General features: G+C 43.2%; 1 protein-coding gene across 1 annotated transcript in view; it reads right to left on the reverse strand.

The window, feature by feature from the left end:
* The window catches only part of LOC123510179 (pituitary homeobox x-like), a 34,116-nt gene extending 19,175 nt beyond the window's left edge, over window positions 1-14,941 (reverse strand). The window contains exon 1 of the mRNA XM_045265055.1: window positions 13,937-14,941. Coding sequence (XP_045120990.1) covers window positions 13,937-14,318 — 382 coding nt within the window. The 5' untranslated portion in view covers window positions 14,319-14,941. The remainder of the gene's footprint in view (window positions 1-13,936) is intronic.
* Between the last annotated feature and the right edge of the window lie 10,059 nt (window positions 14,942-25,000).

The following is a 25,000-nucleotide window of genomic DNA, read 5'->3' on the forward strand; positions in this document are numbered from 1 at the left end:
GTGATATCCTGCTATTAGGGACCTGCCTGCCTGCCTGTCTGACTGTCCAACTGCCTCACTCATTGCCTCATTGTCTCTCTGTCCCTCTGCCTGTCTGCCTGTCTGCCTGTCCATCTGTCTGTCCATCTGTTTGTCTAGTTTTCTTAGGAGTTGGTAATATTTTTGTTTGTCTGTGTGTTTGTGTTTAGTTTTCTTCTTTTTAGTCTTTTCTCTGTTTCTTTTTGTCTCTGTTGTTTTGTTTGTTCGTCTCTCTCTCTCTCTCTCTCTCTCTCTCTCTCTCTCTCTCTCTCTACATGACAGCATTTCTAACGAGGAGAAAACCGAGGAAAGAAAAGTGACAATAACACAAATAACACATAAAAAACGACACCTATAGCGCAACCTTCACCACCACTACCACCACCACTACTACACCCCGACACCCGGTAATAATAGCAGGAATATCTGTAGTAGTAGTAGTAGTAGTAGTAGTAGTAGTAGTAGTAGTAGTAGTATAGACTGACACCTTAATGAGCCTATTTCTTCTTCTTTGACCTAAAAAAATAAATAAAAGCAGAGCAAAACAGTAACAGTAGCAATAAGTCACAACTACACGCTCGCCAACCACCCCGCCCGTCCGCCACCTCCCATGATGCAACTCGCTCATTGCCGCCGTGAGTTGCAACGCTTCGCTTCTCGTGGCCACCTTGGGATCCCGACGCGAATTCAGATCCAGGCGAGAGGTGATATGGAGTCGTGAGAGATGTGGTCGTCTGCGGCAGAAATATGGGCGTCATGGATTCACTGGAAGAGGAGGAGGAGGAGGAGAAGGAGGAGGAGGAGGTGAGGGAAGGAAGGAGGAAGGACATGGAGGAAAAAGATGGGCTCTTGAAGGTGTGTGTGTGTGTGTGTGTGTGTGTGTGTGTCAGGAAGGCGGTGATGGTGGTGGTGGTGGAAAGGAAAAAGGTGCATGGCGGGAGGGAAATGTTTTGTCAGAGTTGAAGATATTTTACGCACTCTCCGGACATAAAAATGGTGTTATCTGTGGTGAGTGTCAGGGAGCGGGCGAGCGGCGAGACGTCACTGCAAGGAGGAGGAAAGGGCGTCTCGTCAACACTGCAGGCCTTCTGAGTCTTCAACGAATGGCAGACGAGACGAGAGGGAGAAAACATCAGGAGGAGGAAGAGAAAGAGGAAGATAATCGTAAATAAAAGTGAATACGTTTGGGAAGTTAAGTTAGATTTCTTTAAAGTAAGATGCTTTTTTTGTTTAGTTGAAAATGATTAGTGGTGAATGACGACTTATTGGTGACTTTTAGGGGGAGTTAATGAAGAGTAAATCAGGCAGCCATTCATTCATTCATTCAGTTAGTCAGTCAAACATACATTTATCTATCATTCAATCGGTCAGTCAGGCAGTCTGTACATGAGTGGTGGTGTTCGAAGTCAGCCAGTCATTCAGTCAGTCAGTCAGTTACTAAAAGAAATAAGAGTTGTTGTTATTCAGTCAAGGAAATGTTAATCAGTCCGTCAGTTATTTTTTTTTCTCTCTTTTTTCGTGTTGTTTGTTTATTAGTAAAGGATTTTGTACCTTATAAGTTAATGCCTGGCTTTTATTTTCTTTATCCTTTTATTTCCATTTTTTTAACGTTTTATTCTGTACCCTTTGAGTGTCTGTGTCCATTTTGTTCTGGTCTTCATTATTTTTCTTTTCTTTTCCATGCTATCTATTATTACCGAATTTTGTATCTCATAACTACATATCTGCCTTTGTTATTTTTATCCTTCTTTTTTTCCATTCCTTCATTCAGACAAGTTTTTTTTTTAATATACTTTTCTCATTTCTATACTGCTAAGATCATCACTAGCATCATTATAGAGCAGCCATTCTTCTCCACCACCACCACCAACAACACCACCACCACCAACCAAAACACCACCAGTTACGAGCAATTAATTATTCTCCTTCCCTTTCGTTAGGTCACTATTCAATTATCTTAACTATATATCTGCAGTGGCTGGAGTCGTTATGAGGAGGAGGAGGAGGACGAGGAGGAGGAGGAGGAGGAGGAGGAGGAGGAATGTATGGGGAGGAAGCAGGTGTGTGTTTCTAGCAGGGAATATAAGGAGGAACAGTAAACACATAACAAAAACACAACTATAGTAAAAAGGAATAAAAAAAGAAAATTAAGAGAGAGAAAAAAAAATGAGAAGACTGAAACACACACACAAAAACAAATAACAAAACAAAACAAACACAAACACAAAGAAACATAAGTAAAATAATAAAAAAAAACTGAGGCAAAAAAGATATATAAAAAAAAATCTTGGATGAGCGAGCGACCGATGGAATAAAAGGGGGATTGTCGCTTTGAAATATAGGGTGAATGTCCGCCAGGGTGCAGCAGGAGAGCCTCGGTGACTAGGGTGAGGGGAGAGGAGAGGGGCGCGCGAGGCCAGCCTATACAGGAGGGTGAGGGCAAAAGGGGAAAAGGGGAAAAGGGGAAAAGGGGAAGAGGGGAAAAGAGGAAAAGGGGAAAAGGGAAAAGGGCCTTGCAACAATATGCTCGCCTCCACCCCCTTCACTCTAATCGCTTGACAAACAAATCGTAATTGTGTTATCAGATGTTTGTGTTCGGGTTCACTTTGAGAGAGAGAGAGAGAGAGAGAGAGAGAGAGAGAGAGAGAGAGAGAGAGAGAGAGAGAGAGAGAGAGAGAGAGAGAGAGAGAGAGAGGTCTGAAAATATAATAGATAATAGATGTAAAAATGAAAACTTCCTTGAAAATTTTCCATATAAAACATGTTACCAATCCAGAGAGAGAGAGAGAGAAAGAGAGAGAGAGAGAGAGAGGGGGTTAGAGAGATGGTGCATTTAGGAGGAAAATTAGTGGGAAATGAGAGAAAGAAAAAGATGAGTATTTCCTCCCACTATCTCTTCCTCTTCTTTATTTGCCTCCTCCTCCTCCTCCTCCTCCTCCTCCTCCTCCTCCTCCTCCTCCTCTCCTCCTCCTCCTCTCCTCCTCCTCCTCTTCCTCCTCCTTTGTGTTCCTCCGCAGTAAATTCAAACGCTCTGCACAAAGAAAGTAAAAAGTAAGAAAGAGAGGAGGATAAGAACAAAAGAAAGAAAAGAAAGGAAGAGAGGAAGGAGAGAAGGAGGGAAGGAAGGAAGGAAGGAAGGAAGGAAGGAAGGAAGGAAGGAAGAAGGAAAGGAGGGAGGATATCTACAAAGCACACCAATTCTAGCCAACACCGGGATGAAAAATTGACTCTCTCTCTCTCTCTCTCTCTCTCTCTATAGATAACCTGAAAATAATAGAGAAGTAATGATAGTGATAATGATGATGATGATGATGATGGTGGTGGTGGTAGTAGTAGTAGTAGTAGTAGTAGTAGTAGTAGTAGTAGTAGTAGTAGTAGTAGTAGTAGTAGTAGTAGTAGTAGTAGTAGTAGTAGTAGTAGTAGTAGTAGTAGTAGTAGTAGTAGTAGTAGTAGTAGTAGTAGTAGTAGTAGTAGTAGTAGTAGTAGTAGTAGTAGTAGTAGTAGTGGTGGTGGTGGTAGTAGTAGCAGGAGGAGGAGGAGGAGGAGAAGGAGTTCAATTTATTGCCAATACATTCACTGTTGTTTGATTTTTTTTTTCATAAAACCGATAATTTTTGTTACCTTTTTCATGTTTTTTCTTCCTTATTATTAACTACTTTGACACATTTCTTATTCTACAGCCACGTCTAAGCAATGCACTAGAGAGAGAAATTGTCATATCTATTCTTTTGATTCCATTTCCTTTTCTTTTCGTCTGTGTTAAAAAAAAAATTGTTGTTTTTAGTGCCGTGGGTTGTTACATGTCCCAGTGAGAAAGTCATTGATAATAATAACAACAATGGTAACACAAGTACTAACAATAACACCAACAACAATAAGAGTGCATGGAAACACTTGGAAACACAACAGTAAACAATAACAATCTCAAGCGTGGCAAGGTTTACCCGCGGAGTAAATGAAACACGACACGCTCTGACCGTAGACTTTTTCACCGCTGGAGGGGAAACCGTCACAAGAGAACACAAAAGAAGACCGCACGCCACTTCTCTCTCTAACTCATATCCCTTTGTTTCTTATTACCTAAATGTACAAATATAGCGTGGGGTAGTTTGGATAGTAATGATTAAGGCCTCTCCCCGTCTACCTCTTATCCTTTCAGCTTAATTAGAAAGGAGAGATAGAAAGAAAGTTGATATTATTGATTGAAATTTTTACCGGAGTTTGATTATATGTATTGTTTTGGAGGGAGAGGTAGATAGGGAGGATTTCTCGGTTTACTATCACACTATCATGCGTCCCTTATTTTAAAACACATGGCGCGCTGTACAGTATTGCCAACACGAATGCTGATGTTTGTTCCTCCTTTGTACTGCAACTTGATTTAATCTCAGCTTGACGGAGCAAAACTTATCTTACATCGGCAGGGCAAGAATATATTAATTTGACCTGAACTTAGCAGAGTATAAATTAATTAGCTCAGTTTAGATAAGAGTGTAGAGTAATGTTATCTCAATTTGACCAAGAGTATTGTTCAGCGTGATTTCAATCAGACGGAGTGTAACTTGACAAAAAAAAAAACTAAATAAGAATAGAAAGCATAACAATCTGACTTCAATTTGACAAAGCGTATAACTTAATCTGACCAACAAGAACAACAACAACAACAAAAATACACCAACACAATCCCCACAACACCATCCCCACAACAACAACAACAACACAAACCCACTACACTATACAACAACACCATCACCACGACCACCACCAACACCACAATAGCAACAAGAGGCAGCCCACCACCTCCAACACCACCACCACCAATACCACCACCACCACTACGACACAGACCCACTTCGATATACGATGTAACCGCGGGGCTAATGGTCGCCGTAACGGGCCATGACGGGCATACAAACAGATATAACGTCGAGTATAATAAACAAGGATTATGCCAGTTTGACCACCCAGGGCATACATTTATACACGCAGCACCAAAGGCAATTAAACGTGTATCCTTTTAATGTACAGAATGTATTGGAACAGTGGAAATCGTGGATTCTGTAGTGAGCGAGGGGATGGGGAGGATGTGGAGCCAGGAGGGGGTGACTGGGTAACTGGGGTGCTTCTGGGGGAGATAGAAAAGCTGCTGGGGGAGGCTTGGGTGGGGGGCGAGGAGTGGGGTGAGGAGTTATAGAGGAAAGAGGTATTGGACTAAGGAAAAATGTGCAGTACAGAGGAGAGGAAATGGAGGAAAGGTAAGGAGAGTAGAGGAGGAGGGAAAGGTATGGGAGATAAGATAAAGGAGATGGCGAGAAGATAGAGAAGAGAAAGGAAAGAAGAGAAGAGGAGAATAAAAGAATAAGAAAAACCAATGAAGAAAAAGAGAAAATAAAAACGTAGATAGGTAAAAGAGAAAAAGGAACAGGGGAAATATGATATAAAGGAGAGACGTAGAGAGAAGAGAGGAAAATAGAGACAGGCGCAGGTGTGGTGATAAAAGAAGGGAGATAGAAGAAACAAGGAGATAGAGGGGAGACACAACAAAGAGAGAAAACATGAGAGAACTTTTGAGACGAACGGAGGGAGAGGAGATGAGAAAGATGCTTCAGGGGAGGGGGAGAGAGAGAAAGAAGCTGGGGGGAGGAGAGGGGGAAGGAAGAGAAGATTAGTGGCTAGTGGAAGGGGTGATGAGGAGGAGGAAGACGAGGAAGAAGATGAAAGGAGATGTACAGGAAGTGAAAGAGAAATGGAAAGCAGGTGTAAGAAGGAGGAGGAGGAGGAGGAGGAGGAGGAGGAGGAGGAGGAGGAGGAGGAGGAGGAGGAGGAGGAGGAGGAGGAGGAGGAGGAGGAGGAGGAGGAGGAGGAGGAGGAGGAGGAGGAGGAGGAGGAGGAGGAGGAAGAGGAGGAGGAGGAGGAGGAGGAGGAGAACGAGAAGGAAGATGGAGAGGAGAAAGAAGAAAAAAAGATAAAACTTAGTATAGGTTAGTGGAACAGAATGAGAGAGAGAGAGAGAGAGAGAGAGAGAGAGAGAGAGAGAGAGAGAGAGAGAGAGAGAGAGAGAGAGAGAGACAGAGACAGAGACAAAGCAAATAGGAAGAGAAAGTAGACAGAGGGATGAGGAAGAGATAGAGGAGGAGGTGGAGGAGGGAAGGGGGAACAAGGAGGAGGAGGAGGAGGAGGAGGAGGAGGAGGAGGAGGAGGTGGAAGGGGGTAAGGGGGGTGTTTTAATTCGTAATGTCGTGGTTCACAATATTTAGAATTAATCCCGTTAATACGAAGCCAAATAATAATAAATGCACATAAATTCAATATGGCGTCCAGGGATTTATATTCAACAAATTCAATCATTGCAATGGATTGAGAGAGGATGGCCGGGGAGAACGGGGAGGGGAGGGGAGAGGAGAGAGAGTGAGAGAGGGGAAGGGGAGGGGAAAGAGAGAGTGAGAGAGGGAAAGGGGAGGAAAGGGGAGGAAAAGAGAGTAAGAGAGGAGAGGGGAGTGAGAGAAGAGAGGAAAAGGAGAGAAGAGGGAGTGGAAAGATGGAAGAGATGGAATGGAGAAAGAAAATGGAAAGAAGAAACAGAAAAGAAAGAAAGAGGGGAAAATAAAAGAAAGAGAAGAGAAGAGAAGAGAGAGAGAGAGAGAGAGAGAGAGAGAGAGAGAGAGAGAGAGAGAGAGAGAGAGAGAGAGAGAGAGAGAGGTGGGGGTTTAACTATTTTAGAGAGCTTTATGATAAAAATTGACGGGAAAAATAAATTTATTTGTGTGATGTTTATCTCAGTTGATGATTCACGATTGTTGTTGTTGTTGTTGTTATTGTTGTTGTTGTTTTTGTTGTTATGGTGGTGGTGGTGGTAGTGGTGGTGGTGGTGGTGGTTGTGATGATGATGGATAATTTGTTTCTGGTTTCAGTATTTTTTAGATTGTTATTTTTATTATTATTATTATTATTATTATTATTATTATTATCATTGTTATTCTATTCTTATTTTGTTATTGCTATTATTATTTCATTATGATTATTACCACATCACTCCTCCTCCTGCTACTATTACTACTACTACTACTACTACTACTACTACTACTACTACTACTACTACTACTACTACTACTGCTCATCGCTTCTATCATTATTACTATCATTTTTGTTGTCAGGTAATGTGCTCACTTTTTGTGATGCAATTTTTTCTTTCATCTTCGTTCATTCCACTTGCTTCTGTGTCTGCATTCCTTTTACTTTGTGGAGGAAAGGTGAAAGACGCGAAGGAGATAGAAAGAGAGAATAATAAGAGAAAGAGGAGGAGGAGGAGGAGCAGGTTGTCTTAGATTACGTGTCTCCGTGACTAACACACACACACACACACACACACACACACACACACACACACACACACACACACACACACACACGCTATACACATAATACACCATACTACCTAATGATAAATGTAAACTTAATCTGTTCTCAGCATTCATACATGTCTCCCAGTCCACACGCTTGTCTACTTCTCAGCCTCCACACACCTGTCCACTGCTACCGTCCACCTGTTTACCTCTGCACACACCTTCACCACATCTGCACTCACTAAGGTCACCACAAACAGCCACACTCATCTGCACCTTTATGAATGAACCTATACCTAATACTCTCTTTACATTCACGAGGTAAGAAAGAATGTGGTTTAGCAGATACTTTATATGTTCTCTATTTTCTTTTTCATATATCTTGTTAATTTTACCGCATGCGTACTTAGTGAAATAGACCAAAGTATTGCTACAGACGTTCAAAGTAAGTGAGGAGAAATTGTTACCTGCTAGATATCCAACGAAAAGTAAGGAATGTTAGCCTCTTCAATCCTGAGACGCATCTTTACCTTGATTTTTGGGTGTGATCAGACGATTTTACTTGCATTAGGGAGTGTATATATGAAGATCAAAAGAATAATGGTCACCGAGTGTAGGTTGGGCTTCCTCACTTGGGACAAGGGTTTCCTAGCGGGTGGGCTTTGAAATAGGAGGTACCACAAACAGTTCCCCCTTTAGCCCATAAATTCTCGTGAAAAAGCTCACTTGGTATAAATAAAAATAAATAAATGAATAAAATAAAAGAGTCTTTGATATTCTAAGCCCATGTTTCTGATGGTGTGTAAAATTGCCAAATAGTAACTAGGATAAGAAAAACGCGTTATGGTGCTGAAGAAGTTAAGAACTTTTCCTTGCATTCGTCGTCTCCACAGATAAATAAAAGAGATATTTTGAGGACATTGTGACAAACTGGAGGTAGTGGCGAAGCGAAAGACTACAGGCTGAAGAATATTCCTCTGAAGAAGTTACGCGTATTCTCTCTTCTAAATATGTTGCCATTTTTACCAATTATCTTTTGTACTTAGTGAAATAAAAATATGGAGTCAACATATCGGTACAGTGGTTCAAGCTAAATAAAGAGAAATACAACGAAAAATAGGGAATATCAGGTACAGATTTTCATTGGAGTGTTGTATTTCTCGTCTCCACAGATAAATAAAGAGATAATTTGAAACCACTGTAACAAATATGAGGTCCTATTGAAGGGAACACAGGCTAGAGAATATTATTAAGAAGCTATCCATAACTATGAACAAAATACTAATTATTCAAACCGTGTTCCTTCAACTGGAGGTAGTGAAGGAAATACCAGATGAAAAACATTAATGAGAAGCTACACATAACTATCGGCCGTACGCTCTCACCACGACAGTTTTCCAAGGCCACAGAGGCGACTAGCGGGTTTTCAAGACAGTTTCTCCTTATCTACAATTCTTCCCAGTCTATTACCGGAACCATAAACGTATCCTTAAAAACATGAACATCCTCAACTAAAGCCTTTGGAAAGTTATGATGGTGAGAAAGCAAAGCGTTGAAGAATACTGACATATGAACAAATGCTAATCCCTCAGGCTGTGTTCCCTTCACCAGCTGCCGCCAATGATAACAGTGTGGCGCATCGCAATAACAAACAAATCAAGCGGTAAAAAGAAACATAAGATTCTGATTTTCGTTTCCGTGTGGATGACAATTACAGTTACCGCTTTTTCTTTGTTACATGGACAAAGAAATTCGCTGTAACAAGAATATTTACACTTTCTAACACACATACACTCAATCCATCCTTTCGTTTATCTTGTCGTGCTTTCACCCAAAGGAATGAATATATGGGTTAAAAAATATATTACTAAAGTCTGGTTTATGTGATATTCAAACTTCCTTGTGAGTTTGTGAGTTTGTGAGGTGTGACGGAGAGGCGAGGTGAAATGTGAATTCTTCGATGTAAATAGGTAAGATAATTCACCTTCGCATAATTATACTTGATTATTTTTTTCTTCTCATTATCATTTCTTCTTTTTTTTCTTTTTCTTCTTCTCCTCCTCCTCTTTCTCTTCCTCCTCCTCCTCTTCCTCCTCCTCTGCATCATCATCATCATCATCATCATACGCATTCTGTTTATCACGTGAAGCTTCTCCTCCTCCTCCTCCTCCTCCTCCTCCTCCTCCTCCTCCTCCTCCTCCTCCACCTTCCTCCTCGTCTTCCTCCTTTTCCCTCGTACCCTCTCTTCTTCTTTCTCTTACTTTTTCTCCTTTTCTCTTAATCATTCTCCTCATTCTTCTCATATTTCAACAACACCGACAACGATAACAACAACAAGCAAACACACACACACACACACACACACACACACACACACACACACACACACACACCACGGCAATCAATACAACACTATGAAGTAAACACCAAAATGGCGCTCACTTTGGAAGAGAGAGAGAGAGAGAGAGAGAGAGAGAGAGAGAGAGAGAGAGAGAGAGAGAGAGAGAGAGATTCCTGACAGATGGCGCTGCAGTTCTTATTTCGTTGCGTTGTAGTATTAAAAAACATTCATGAAAAAAAAAATAGAAAAAAAAATGCTTCGTTTCACTACAGCCGGTTTCAATTCATATTTGCCTGTGTTATTATTTTAAAGTTTATTTGGCATTTTCAGGCATTGTGTTAATTTATCACAGGTCGCAATGGCTTCGTTGGACCATTATTGGGGGGGGGGAGGAACTGACCGCAATCTCTCTCTCTCTCTCTCTCTCTCTCTCTCTCTCTCTCTCTGAAGACACGTCGTTCTCCCTTTAGCTTCAATTTACATTATTTTCCGGCCTAACATTTTCCGCCTTTCGCCGCGGCCCGCTAATCAGCCCGTGCTAATTACACCTTGCCTCGCTACACCCACGTGAAGGGCGTGCACATGTTTGCCGTATGTGTGTGTGTGTGTGTGTGTGTGTGTGTGTGTGTGTGTGTGTGTGTGTGTGTGTGTTACTGTGAAGAAAATAATGAGTGTACTGCGTTATTATACATAGATAAATAGATAGACAGACAGACAGATAGATAGGTAGATGGATGGATAATATAAATGATAAATAGAGAGAGAGAGAGAGAGAGAGAGAGAGAGAGAGAGAGAGAGAGAGAGAGAGAGAGAGAGAGAGAGAGAGAGAGAGTCATGATAAAGTTACAATTTTTCTATATTAGCTGACGAAGTGGAGAAATAAAGCAAACAAAAAAACAAATCAGACACAAAGGAAAAAAAAGAAAATTGTATAAAACAGAGGAAAGTAAAAAAAAAGAACAATTGAACTCTCGGGAGGAAACATCAAAACACCTCAAAAAATAACAATGTAAAAAAAATCTCAAAAAAACATCATCTTTCCGCCCTTTCAACGGAGCGGCAAGTTCCGAACATCACCCGTTTTCTATTCACATTTTGAGCCTGAAAACTGACTCCATCTGCGTGAAATGAGCCCAAGGAAACAGCGCACCAAGTAGCCAGATAGAGAGACAGCCAGACAAACACACGGACACACGGACAGACAGACAGAGGGGCCCCAGTATAAGCGACCCATAGCTGTTCACACCTGATAAGAGACTGAGATAAGATAACCTCGTCTCCATCGCTTACTTGGCGCCAATTTGAAGTGACAGATGCGGCGCCAACGAGAGACTGAAGAGATGCTGATTCTCAAAATTCTAGGCCTCACCTCTAATATTTCAAAAGGCTTTATTTAAATTGACACGAGTTTTTAAGGGTGGTTTCACGGTTCTAGAGGCAGAATAATAAGATTTCTACATTATTAACAGAAGAAATACTCTTGAAAACTCGGCTAATCATTTCTGTAGCCTTGGGAAATAGTCGTGGTGATAGAGCAAAGCGTTTATGAATACGGACGGCTGAACCTTACATATGCTAACCTGTTTGTGATGCTGAGGGATGTTATGTAGTAGTATAGATGTAATTTTTGTATAACGGATGTTCTTGAAGTGATGCTGAGAGGACGCAAAATTCTAAGTGGTTTAAAGTGAGTGTGCAGAAAATATACTGTCACGTATAAGCTAATTCATTCCCGGAGTGCAATGGATAGATAGAATGATAGACTGTAAGTAAATATTTAACAGTATAAGTGACTGTATACTGTGCTGAGCGATTTTAAGTGGTTCACAATAATGCTGAAGCTCTATTAGTGATTGTTAGGTTATGCTGAGTGACTGCAAATGGTATAAGTAAATATTAAGCGGTAAAAAGTCACTGTAAAGTATGCTGAGCGATTTTAAGTAGTTTTAAGTAATGCTGAGGTCCTATAGAGTATGCTGAGTGAGTGCAAATGCTGCTAAGTGATCATACGTTATAAGGAGTGATTCCAAATTATGCTGAGCGGTGGTGAAGGCGCGTGAGTAATGGTACGTGACGTGAAAGGATTGTGAGGAATGGTGAGCAGTGGTGAGCGCGTCTGGGAGGGGTGGCAGAAGGCGTGACGGTGAGAAACGGTGAATGATGGTGACTGCGTGGCGGAGAATGATGAGGAATGATGCTGAGGAATGATAAACCCGCGCGATCCCACATGTGAGTGACGGTGTAGTGTAGTAAATGATAAGGGATTTGAGGTGAGGAGAGATATTATAAAACGGTGCCTCGGGAAATCATTATGCCGAGGGAGATGTGAAAATTGGTGAAGAATGGGAGGAGGAAGAGAATCATGATAGAATTGTACGAGATGATAATGATGATGGTGATGGTAATGGTGATGGTGATGGTGATGCTGAAAATAATAATGATGCTAATGGTAGTAGTAGTAGTAGTAGTAGTAGTAGTAGTAGTAGTAGTAGTAGTAGTAGTAGTAGTAATAGCAATGATAATGATAATAGTAATAATAATAATAATAATAATAATAATAATAATAATAATAATAATGATAACAATAATGATAATGATAACAATAATAATGATAACGAAAAAGTTGCTAAAAAAAGATGATAAAAGAAGAAGAAGAAGAAGAAGAAGAAGAAGAAGAGGAAGAAGAAGAAGAAGAAAAAAAAAGAAGAAAAAGAAGAAGAAACGAAAACCGATAACACCAACAAAAACAACAACGAAAACAACGAAAACAACAGCAATAAAGCAAATTTAAAAAAAAAAGTCAAATGGATACCTATATATCCAACTTAGAGAGAGAGAGAGAGAGAGAGAGAGAGGTGTCGGTCGGCGGTAGCGGTGGTGGTGGTGGCGGCGGCGCTACAGTGTCAGGCGTCAGTAATACCGCTGACGGAGATTTCTGTGATGAAGGGTCAATTTTTGCCCCGACCGCCCCCCGCCTGACGATCTCATTACGCCACCTCTCATGTACGCACACCTAAGTCAAAATGAACCACTGCTTTTTGCGTTTTCTCTCTTGTCTCCTGTTTTTCCGACCCACACGCACACACACACACACGAGCGCACACAAGTTCACACACGCACACGTACAGTTTTACACGCACATGGCCGCCCGCTGGTTAACTCATAATTCTCACACAATTATCAATCGCAACGCTGATGGTGGATTCACAACAGCACCACCACCACCACCACCACCACCACTACCACTATCACCATCACTACCACCACCACATCTGCCTTTACTGTATCGCTCCTGCCACTACCACCACCATCACCATTACTATCACTACTACCGCTATCACCGCCGCAGCTGCTCCCTTCACCACTATTACTGTTACTACCAGCCTACCAGTATCACAACCATCATTACTACAGTTGTCCCTATCATCACCATGCTGCGTCTGGTAATATCATCACCACTGCTACCGTCATCATCAATACTTTCACCACCACCGTAATGACTACTGCTACTATTACCGTTCCCTCCCATATTAATGTCATCACCATCTATAGAGTAGTAATTGTACTGTTCTCATCACTCTTATCACTGGTTTCATCATCACCACCATCACCACCACGCAGCTATGATCATACCTTCACCTTCGCAGCCATCATCACCTCTAATGCCAACAACACCATATTCACACCCGTAGCATCACCATCATCACCACAGCACCATCCTCACCACCACTACACTATAAACTGAGTCAGTCGTCACCACTATATCTACCATTCCCTTCACCACCACCACAACCACCATCACCACAACTACCATCAACACCACTAACAACAACAACAGCACCAGATCTATATACCACACCAGTCTGCCTTGCCACCCGTTGCTAAGGCCGCCGCTACACCACCACAACACCACAGACAACAAAGACTGGTCCCCTCACAGCTGCACCACGCCGCCATTTGCACCACACATCACCACAGTTAGCACCGCGGGACACAAAATGCACACTATACTAATGCACGCACACACGCACGCACGAGAGAATAATCACTCCCATGGGGACGAGGACAACACCGAGCGCCACAACACCGATCAGCGCAACACCACGGTATGTATTGCGGCACCTCCCACAGCAACACACCGACGGAAACATTGAAAAAAAAAACTTGCAAAACTGGAAAAAAATAGAAATTCACAAAATGGAGAACAAAATACTGAACGCAGCCCGTGACTCACCTACAATGGGCGGCTTCTTGTCCGTGGGCGTGGGCGGCAGCACCGTAGAGGGAGTGGGCGTTAGGGGATGGAGGGGCGGCGGACCTCGCAGGGCTGAGGATACGCCCGTCTGGTGGGCGCCGAGGCCAGCATGTGAGGCGGGCGTGCCGTGGGTGGAAGCGTGGGCGTGGGACAGACCGTGGACAGCGTCGTGGGCGTGACTGACTTCCAGATGATGTAGGGCGTCGTGGGCGGGAGTGTGGCGATGGCCGAGACCGTGCGTGGGATCGTGGGTGTGATCATGGGCGTGAGTGGGCGTGTGGGCGGTGTCGTGGGTGAGTGAAGGCGGCTGAAGGTCATGCAGGGAGAGACCATCATGGAGGCCGGACGTGAGGCCCTCCATGGTGGCGGGTCTCCTAGGGGCGGCGGCGGCGGCGGCGAAGGCAACGGCGGCTCACATGCGGGCCTCGCTTCCCACCAAACCTGCAGACGGGGCCGCCCTCCGAGGGGCCCCACGCGACCTGGCTCACTGGCGTGTTGTTCCTCCTCGGCCGCGGCGCCCAAGTCACGGCTTCCGGCGCGGTAAATTCGGCTCAGGTGGGGCTCAGGGCGTAAGTCGCGGCAAGTCGGGGCAATCCTGCAGTATCCGCCACAATCACCGGCGCCGCTCAATCCTGCCCCGTCGGAGGCCGTCCCGTCGCCGCCGTCGCGCGCTAGTCCACCCCTTGCCACTCCAAATCTTTCAGAAATCCCCACCCAAGTCGCTGGTTGTACGAAGGGCTTACTGGCGAAGCTCCCGGAGCCCTGGTGAAGTCCGTGGGCTTGGCCAGGCTTCGGTCAGACTCCCGCTGCTCCGTCAGGCCGCCTCCCGCTTCGCCCAGCGCCCGCCGTCAGCAGCCTCGCGCCCCCAACACCTGCCAATCTTCCCTCAGTTTCGAGAGGTCCCTTTTTTTATCCGCGTAAATGGCAGGCGAGCGCACACGGGTCTTACTTGGAACAATCGGTATTCTGGTATGACCGCGGGTATTGCCAGTAGTTAACTTGGGCTAAATCATCCGACATTATCTTCGACCATTTGGCGGGGCGGCGGGTGGGCGGGGCTTGGTGTGGGCGGCCAATCAGGCATCACCGGGACCCGTCAGCCAACAAGACATCTGTCGCCAAGCATTACGGGAAGCAGAGTCTCATCCATCACCTCCCACCGCCACGTAATCAACTCATTAGCATATATCCGTGAGATTTATAGGCCTGTTCGTGAAATATATGCGAGGAGCGAGGGAGAACACACCCAGGTAGTGAGGTGGCGTGGCGGCGTGTGGCAGCCGTGAAGGAGGGGGGCGGGGGCGAGGGGCGGGGCTAGCCAATGGCCCGCACTCAACCATGTCCGTCAATTTAATACCCAACGAATACACTCCCGGCTAAATTATGGTGTAGTCAATTTGATTTGTAGGCGAGAGGCAGAAAGTCAGGAAGGAGAACAGGAGGAGTCTGGGCGTCGGAACCCCGAACATGGAGGAACACACACACACACACACACACACACACACACACACACACACAGAGAGAGAGAGAGAGAGAGAGAGAGAGAGAGAGAGAGAGAGAGAGAGAGAGAGAGAGAGATAATAATAACAACAATAATCAACACCCACACCAAACGCCCCTCATCTCCAGCTGGACACAACACAATATTCCCGGCACAACTCAAGCTTTAATTGTAGAGGGGCACACTGCCGCTCGTGGACTCTTAGAAATAGCGAAGAAAACTGTCAGGCTTAGTGTAAAATCGATGGCTGGCTGGTCTGAGGGCTCGCGGCGGAATACTGATGCTGTTCGTGGACTCCCTGCTTCTTTCTTCTCCCCTTTCCTGCACCTCCTACGTGTGGCCACAGCCTTCACGATCCCCGGGAGGCGCAGCGACCAGAAAGGAAAATGGTCTGATGGAGTTCGTGGTGTGTTTATGCGATTTGATTTCAATCTATGCGCTGATAGGAGGATCATGTCCGCGAGTCGTTTCTGCCTTCGTGACTGATAGTGACGGTGTGACGCTTGTTATCTCATCTGAATAATCCTTAGGTAACTCAACGGGTGGGTGGATGGGGAGGGGCCTTCTGCTGTGCTTTCATGTCTAAATGGAAGGACGAGTGAGTTGAAAGGACAAAATGCATAGAATGCTCTACTCACTCTCACCTCTGATCTGTCCACCTCCCTAATGTAAGAGTTAAACAGTAGCTTCACTCTTCGCCTTTAATTAATGGCACGAACGCTCTCTGCCTACATCTGTATTTCCTCTTTCCTGTGACCTGACCTTGTTTCAGAGAGGAATTGTAAGGCACCTGCAAACTTAAATTGGAGGTTCTTTTTATTCATTTATGCTTATTTATCATTTTCATTCATGTCTATTTTATTTTATTTACATAATTAAGTTTTTGAGAGAGAGAGAGAGAGAGAGAGAGAGAGAGAGAGAGAGAGAGAGAGAGAGAGAGAGAGAGAGAGAGAGAGAGAGAGAAGAAACACTTTTTTTCTTCCTAGATTTGTGTGTCTCTGATCGACCTCTCTTATGCATTGTGGAAAAAAAAAAAAAATTGAAGACGTAGTGGAACAAGAAGTAAGCAAATGGAAGAGTAACGTTATCTTGATGCTGGTAAATCTTGAAGGCTTTAGACTAAGAAGTAATACATCCAGCCACTCCGTCACTCCAGCATTACTCAGAATTACGGTGGCTGACTAACTTGTCTTTTTTTCCCCCTCTCTTTCTCTCTTTCTCTCTCTATCTCCACTTGGCTTCATATCAATCACGCGTAAAGATAATGATTTACTTAACGATTATCTTATGTTCCTAATGCCTTTATTTCTGTGTGTGTGTGTGTGTGTGTGTGTGTGTGTGTGTGTGTGTGTGTGTGTGTGTGTGTGTGTGTGTGTGTGTGTGTGTGTGTGTGTGTGTAGCGTTTATGGCGAGGTGTGTTATCAGAATGTCAACACACAGCAGCCTTACGGACTTGTAACTTATCTACTTACTCCTCTGCTGCCTCTGTGTGTGTGTGTGTGTGTGTGTGTGTGTGTGTGTGTGTGTGTGTGTGTGTGTGTGTGTGTCGGTGCGTAAAGTAAAGTCGCGTTCGTGCGTGTGCGTATGTGTATTACGTACCTGTTTTCAAGATACCACACACACACACACACACACACACACACACACAGAGCTCAGAGTAATTGGTCTTTTATCAGTGGGTCTGAGACTGGACCATCACGCCGACCTTTATCAATGATTTATAACCAATAAGCGGAACAAAGGCTGCACCGATAACCTCCAGCTAGAAATACACACGGCTGAGGCTCCTCGTTCCCCGCAGCCAGCCAGTCAGCGAGATTCCAACAGGGAGCTGGGATGGGCTGGGATAGACTGGGCCTGGCTGACGTCTGGTAGTATACGAGACAGTAAGAGAGAGGGGGACGGTACACTGCGGGGAGGGAAATGAATGTGTCTGTCTCTCTGTTTTTTTCTTCTTTTTCATTCTTTTTATTTTGATTTTCTCCGTTTTCATAATTATCATTCCTCTTCTTCGTTTCTATGTTTATTTTTTTTCTTTCTCACTCTCTCTCTCTCTCTCTCTCTCTCTCTCTCTCTCTCTCTCTCTCTCTCTCTGTTTCTGTTTCTCTATTTCTATTCTCTTCCTTATCAAAATTATCATTCCTCTCCGTTTTTATTCTCATCCCTTCCTCCTCACTCTTTTTTTCCCCTTTCTCTCTGTTTCTGTTTCTATCTCATTTTCCTCCATTGTCAAAATTATCAATCATCTCTTTCATTTCTTTTCAATCTCTTCTTTCTCACGTTCGTTAAAGTCTCACTCTCTCACTCTTTTTTTCCCCCCAAGACTGACATTAGCGGGAGTCATTTACTGTTATTTCTCCTCTATCTCTTGCTGTTTCTGTCTCTGTATCTTGATTTTCTCCCTTAGCAAAACAACAATTCCTTTTTCTCCCTTTTCCAATCCCTTACATCTCTCTTACTACAACTTAGCCTTTTTTTTTATACCATGTGGGCTTTTCACGGGAATTTGTGGGCTAAACGGGATATTTTTTGGGGTACCTCCTATCTCAAAGCCCACCCGTTAGGAAACCGTTGCCCCGAGTGAGGAAGCCCAACTTACACTCGGACCGTGGACAGGATTCGAACCCGTGCGCTTGGAGACCCCTCGGACCCCAAAGCACGCATGGTTTCTCTGTACCACGGCGGCCTTTCTCTCCCTCTCTCTTTTTTTACTCCCAAGATTGCATTATCAGCGGATATCATTTACTATCTTGGGCAACCGTTGTATAATTTCCATGAGCCACAAATCCACTGAGCGACTTCCACACCTTCGCTACCTCTCTTGATTCTGGGGAAAAAATTAGTGCTGGCGATACAGTGGTATGTTAACGCTGGGTGAGTGAGTAAGTGGGCATTTGAAGTGTACTAGAGATATATTTAATGAGGTTTAGTAAGTCTACGTAATTCGTTGACTACATACACACACACACACACACACACACACACACACACACACACACACACACACACACACACACACACACACACACACACACACACACACACACAGTAGCTTTAAGATCATTTTTACGATGTTGGATTCACACGGAAAGCAAAGAAATAAATGCAATATATCAATAAAAATAATAATAGCGAGAAATAAATAAGTAAACTCGATTTGCGTGAACTGAGGAGAGAGAGAGAGAGAGAGAGAGAGAGAGAGAGAGAGAGAGAGAGAGAGAGAGAGAGAGAGAGAACAACAGGGATAATAACATGAATCAGAGGCAGATTTAGAGATAAAAGACAGACTTAGAGAGAATAAAGAGACGAGACGAAAATAAGACCAAATGAGGAGAACTAAGTGAGTGAGAGAAAGGAAGAAAGTGAGAGAGGGAGAGAGAGGAAGGAAGGATATAAAGGAAGGCAGAAGCAAAAGGAGATATAGAGATAAACTAAGAAGGATTGAGATGGAGAGAGAGAACGTGAGTTATGGAGGAAGGGAGAGAGTTGGAGGAAGAATGAAGAATGGAGAGAGAGAGAGAGAGAGAGAGAGAGAGAGAGAGAGAGAGAGAGAGAGAGAGAGTAGCTCCAGGAACCTTCAGTAAATCAATACTTCTAACAGCCAGTCTGGTGTTGTAGCGAAGACTCTCTCTCTCTCTCTCTCTCTCTCTCTCTCTCTCTCTGATTTATAGGGGGAAAACTTTGGTCCTGAAGTGATCATGACCTCATAATTCTCCTCATTTTGCCTCATAAATAATGTCCGTTTTCTTTTTTTCCGCGCCTCACTCACTTCAATATAAATCGAGAAAGATAGAGAAGAGAGAGAGAGAGAGAGAGAGAGAGAGAGAGAGAGAGAGAGAGAGAGAGAGTCATAACTGCCCAGGACCTATCAGAGTGGATGGTCGGGAGATGCAGATTTGATGGTCTTCTCTCTCTCTCTCTCTCTCTCTCTCTCTCTCTCTCTCTCTCTCTCTCTCTCTCTCTCTCTCTCTCTCTCTCTCTCTCTCTCTTCACTCCTTCTTTTTCTATATTCTTCTCCTTTCTTTTATTTATTGCCTCCTTCACCTCCTCCATCCTTCTTCTCTATCTTTTTTTTATCTTTTTCTTTATCTTCTTTATTTTCATGCACTATTAAGCGATATCTTTTCTATCCGTCTCTCTCACTTTGTCTTCGTTTGCCTTCAATTCCTCCTCCTCCTCCTCCTCCTCCTCAACATCCTCTTTCTCCTTCTCCTCTTCCATCTCCTATTCATGCTTTTCTTTAAAGTTCTACAAATGACTGTCTTTCACTACTACTACTACTACTACTACTACTACTACTACTACTACTACTACTACTACTACTACTACTACTACAACCCATTTCTCAAGGATCAAGAACAATATACGAGGAACGATGAGGAATACATGTGAAGGGGAGAGAAAGGGGAGACAGCAGGAGACTTGAAGGGGAGAGGAGAAGAGAGAGGGGTAGAGGGAGGACTGGGGAGAGAAAGGCTATAGGAATGGGTAGCTTGAGGGGGTCTGGTGGTGGATGAGATGGGGAGAGGGTGGGGAGACGCAGGGGTTTGTGGTAAGGGATGGTGTGTGGAAGCCTTGGTCATGTGTTAATCCTGGTTTGGTACTTGTTGATATGTTCCTCCCTTTACCTAACCTAACCTAACCTAACCTAAACCTTTACCTAACCTAACCTAATGTAATCTGTCATCTGGTCATTATTTTATTTTTTTTTTATATATTTGGTTTATTTGTTTCTGTTTGTATCTGTTTGTCTGTCTCCTTATTTCTAACTTTCTTTTATTTGATTTACTTATTGTTTCTTGTCTCTTTGTTCTTTACTTATCAACTTAGCTGTTTTCTTTATGTTTATCTATTCACTTCCTTGCTCTTTTTAGTTTATTCTATTTTCATTTCATCACAGTGTTGCTTATTACCCTTTTCTTTCTTTCTTTTCCTACTTTCTTAGCAGGTTCCTTCTTTCCTGTATACTTTTTTCTCCCCTTTCTTAATTTCCACCACATGCTCCATACACCCTGCCAACCCTGCTAACCAGACACCCTCACGTTCCTATCACAACACCCTGCCAATCGCTCACACACTACCGTAACACTCTCTCTTTACCCTGCCAACTATGCACACACACACACACACACACACACACACACACACACACACACACACACACACACACACACACACACACACACACACACTAGCATAACACATTCACTTCACTCTTAAGAAACGCTATACCCTGCCTAACACCCTGCCGGATACCCTGCCACACTCCACCACTACACCCTTTCACGCACGAATCATAGCTACACCATGCTGATCACACTCCCAAGTACTCTCACCCTGCCAAACTTACCCTATATGTACACCCTGCCAAACAAACACACATACATACTCACACAAAACACCCAACTGACGATAAACCACAGACACATCCCCTACTTCCTCTCCTAGCCACACTCTGCCACCCTGCCACCCTGTTTCCCCCTAGCATGGGAGACACCACCTGAGGCTTTCCAGAACGTTAGATATCAATGGTAATGACAAGGAGAGAGGGAGAGGGAGAGAGAGGGAGAGGAAGGAAGGAAGGTAGAAGGGCCATGATGGAGAGAGCAGAGAGAGAATGATAAAGTAAGGAAAGAAGGAAGGATAAGGAAAAGGGAAGTTAGAGATGTAATGAGAGGAGGAGGAGGAAGAGGGACGAAGGAAGGAATTAAGGAAGGAAGATGGAAGGGAAAAAGATGAAGTAAGTAAGAAAGGAAGGCAAGAACATGGTAGAAAGAATAAAGAAAACAAAAACGAGAAAAGAAGAAGGAAAAAAGTAAAGGAGGGGAAAAAACAAGTAAATGATAGAGAAAAGGGAAAGGAGAAAGAAAGGGAGAAAGAGAGGCAGAGGAAACAATATATATAAAGGAGGGAGAGAAGGAAGAAAGTTTAGAAGATAGGGAATATACGAGAAGACAAAGGAGAGAATAAAGACAGACAGAGAGGAAACAGAGAAAGAGAAAGGAAGAGGAAGATGTTGATAAATAGTAAATAACGATAACAGAATTGAGGAAAATAACAATTAATTAAAGAAAAAGGTAAAAAAAAACACCAGAGAGAGAGAGAGAGAGAGAGATGTAGGGGAAGGGAGGGGGATGCTGATGAGGGCAGGAGATGATGGGGAATCGATTATAAATGGGGAGGGAAGGGGAGAGAAAGGAGGGAGGGGAGGGAAAGTGAGGGGAAGGTGAGGGCGAACAGGGGAAAGAAAATAACATTGAAAACAAGAGTAATTTATTGGCCTTTATGAATGAAATGAAGCATAACAGAGGGAGAGGGAAGGCAGAGGAGGGAGGGAAGAGGGAGGGAGAGGCGAGCGCGGAGGCAAGGAAAGGGAGGGAAAAAAAATGGAAATACAACATCAAAACAATGAAGTCGTTTTGATAAAAGTGGCTGGATGGATAAGAATGAGTCTGTCAGTCTGATTAATTACCTCTCAGGTATTTCACGATGGCCTAAATATTTTTTCACCTGTGCTATAAAATTCTCCCCGCAGTTTGTTCTCGCTTCCCACCTGTTGTTGTCGCTCTTCACTACAAAATTTGACACATTATTTTTTTTCTTTATTTTGTTTGATATTATAAAAAGAATATTAACAGCATTTTGTTTCTTTTATATCATGTTTAATTAATATCAGGTCTCCTCTTCTGAAGACTCGTTTATTATATATTTTTCCTTTTTTATACGAGTTAATGTTATCAGATTTCTCTCTTCAACATCCTAAGATAAGGTGTTCTCTTCTGTGTCATAAAGTTTTCAAGCACCATCAGTTTTCCTCCTTTATATCTAAGACTTCCAATTATAAACAGCTTTTCTCTTTTATACTAATTATCATCTGGTTTTCTCTTCCATATAACAACTCATTCATATTTCTTCTACATCCCAAGCTCCAATCATTATCAGTTTTCTTTCCTTTGTTATAACACGTTCAGTTAACATCGGGTTTTCTCTTACATCGCTACTATTCTCTTCCAAAATGACACAGATTCATTTTTTCCATTCCCTCACACCGAAGAGAATGAAAACCAACAAGGAGGAAGATAGAAAGCAACAAAAAGAGAATGAACAGCAATGAGAAAGATAAACAAGTCGTAACAAAGAAGATAAAGAACGAGGAGGATAAAAAGTAACATAAAGAGAATGAACAAGAAGGAGGAGAAGGAGGAGGATGATCAAACGTAACAAAAAAGGAATGAAGACAAGACATAACAAAGAAGAGAATGAAAACTAATAAGTGGTAACAAAGAGAATGAAAACCAGCAAGGAGGAGAATAAAAGTCATAACAAAGAAGAGAATGAAAAATAAGGAGGATAAAAGTCGTGACAAGAGCAGTAAAGGAATAAGGAGGATGAAACGCTTATGGGTAAAGAGACAGAAGAAGAGGTGAGGAGAAAATAAATAAAGAGTCAAATTAATCTCCTCCCCACTTTGATAAATTAAACAGCTCGCGGGAAGGAGAATGATTAGGAGAGACAAAATAACTCCATGGAAACAAACTCGAATCTTTCTGTTAGTACTGAAAGAGAAGAAGGGAAAAAACCAATGATTGTTGGGAATACACACACACACACACACACACACACACACACACACACACACACACACACACACACACACACACTTAAAGTAGCAGTATAGTAGTAGTAGTAGTAGTAGTAGTAGTAGTAGTAGTAGTAGTAGTAGTAGTAGTAGTAGTAGCAGTGGTAGCAAAGGTGGTTGAAGAAGGAAGAGGAGGAGGAGGAGGAGGAGGAGGAGGAGGAGGAGGAGGAGGAGGAGGAGGTGTTACGTGAATGACCAAAAGTTATGAATGAATGAGTCTCTGCTACAACTACTACTACTACTACTACTACTACTACTACTACTACTACTACTATTGTCTTCTCTTTTTATGTTTCTTCCTGAGAGTGTGTGTGTGTGTGTGTGTGTGTGTGTGTGTGTGTGTGTGTGTGTGTGTGTGTACTCTCATATCTATGCACATCTTTCTGAAAATTCTCTACTCTCTCTCTCTCTCTCTCTCTCTCTCTCTCTCTCTCTCTCTCTCTCTCTCTCTCTCTCTTACTGCGCAATATAGTGGTGTACCCTCTCTCCCTGTCCCTCCCCCTCCCACATACCCTCTCCCCATCCCCCCCGTGACCCTAAGCTGGTCTCTTCCTGACCTCTCTTTAGGGTGTAAATTACATGTCCCTGGTGTTTCTGGTTATCCCTTACCGCTCTCTCTCACTCTCTCTCTCTCTCTCTCTCTCTCTCTCTCTCTCTCTCTCTCTCTCTCTGAAATTTACGTACAGCGTGTGTCATTCTTTCATTTTTAACGTAAGAGGAGGAGGAGGAGGAGGAGGAGGAGGAGGAGGAGGAGGAGGAGGAGGAGGAGGAGGAGGAGGATAAAGAGAAGGAGATAAAAGAGGAGGAGGAGAAGGAGGAGGAAAAATAAGTGTGAGGAAAGATACTGAAGAAGACAAGATGAAGGTAAATGATAAATGCAAACAGAGTAAGAGAAGAAGAAGAAGAAGAAGAAGAAGAAGAAGAAGAAGAAGAAGAAGAAGAAGAAGAAGAAAAATAATAGTGAGAGAAAAAGAATAAAAATGCTAATACAGTAACAAAAAACAAGAATAAATGAATGAAGACCAATATAAAGAGGAAGAGAAAGAGGAAGAAGAGGAAGAAGAGGAAGAAGAGGAAGAAGAGGAGGAGAAGAAGAAATTATTAATGATTCAAAAGTTGCTAAAAGAAAATTCCCCAAGAAAATAAAAATAAAAAAGAATATAAAGAAAAGGAAGAGGAGGAAGAGGGAGAAAAGGAGGAAGATGTTGATGAGAAGGGAAAACAAGAAAAGAAATAGAAGACAAAATTCTAAAATAATAAAAACAAAGACGAATATGAAGGAAAGAAGAAGAGGAAGAGGAGGAGGAAGAGGAAGAAGAGGAGGAGGACGAAGAGGAGAAAGAGGATGTTGATGAGAAGAAAAGAAAAAAAAAATCCTACAAAATAATAAAGATGAATATAAAGAAGAGGAAGAGGAGGAGGAAGAGGAAGAAGGCGAGGAAGGCGTTGATGAGAAGAGAGAAGAAAAAGAAAAAGAAAAGAAATTCCCCCAAAAATATAAAAAAAATAAGGACGAATATAAAGAGGAAGAGGAAAAGGAGGAGGAAGAGGAAGAAGAGGAGGAAGAGGATGTTGGTGAGTGGGTCATGTGGTGGGCGGGTCATCGGAACAATTAGGTCAGAGGTCAGTTCGAGAAGGTCATTAGTTCCCGTCAGTGACACGTGGGCGGCTTCCGTTCCCGCGGCGAGACAACCACAAAAAAGTCCCGACGAGAGAGAGAGAGAGAGAGAGAGAGAGAGAGAGAGAGAGAGAGAGAACGGTGCTCAATGGTGGTGACGCCGTAGAGGTGCCGTGATCCCACGGGTGTCAGCATCAACGCACCTTCGCAGGACGCGTCTCCAGGATGTGGAACTTGTTCACGGCCGCGGTGCCTCACGTCCAGGAGATGAACACTCACAGTGTC

Source organism: Portunus trituberculatus, chromosome 28 (assembly GCF_017591435.1).
Source record: "Portunus trituberculatus isolate SZX2019 chromosome 28, ASM1759143v1, whole genome shotgun sequence".
NCBI classification, from domain to species: domain Eukaryota; kingdom Metazoa; phylum Arthropoda; class Malacostraca; order Decapoda; family Portunidae; genus Portunus; species Portunus trituberculatus.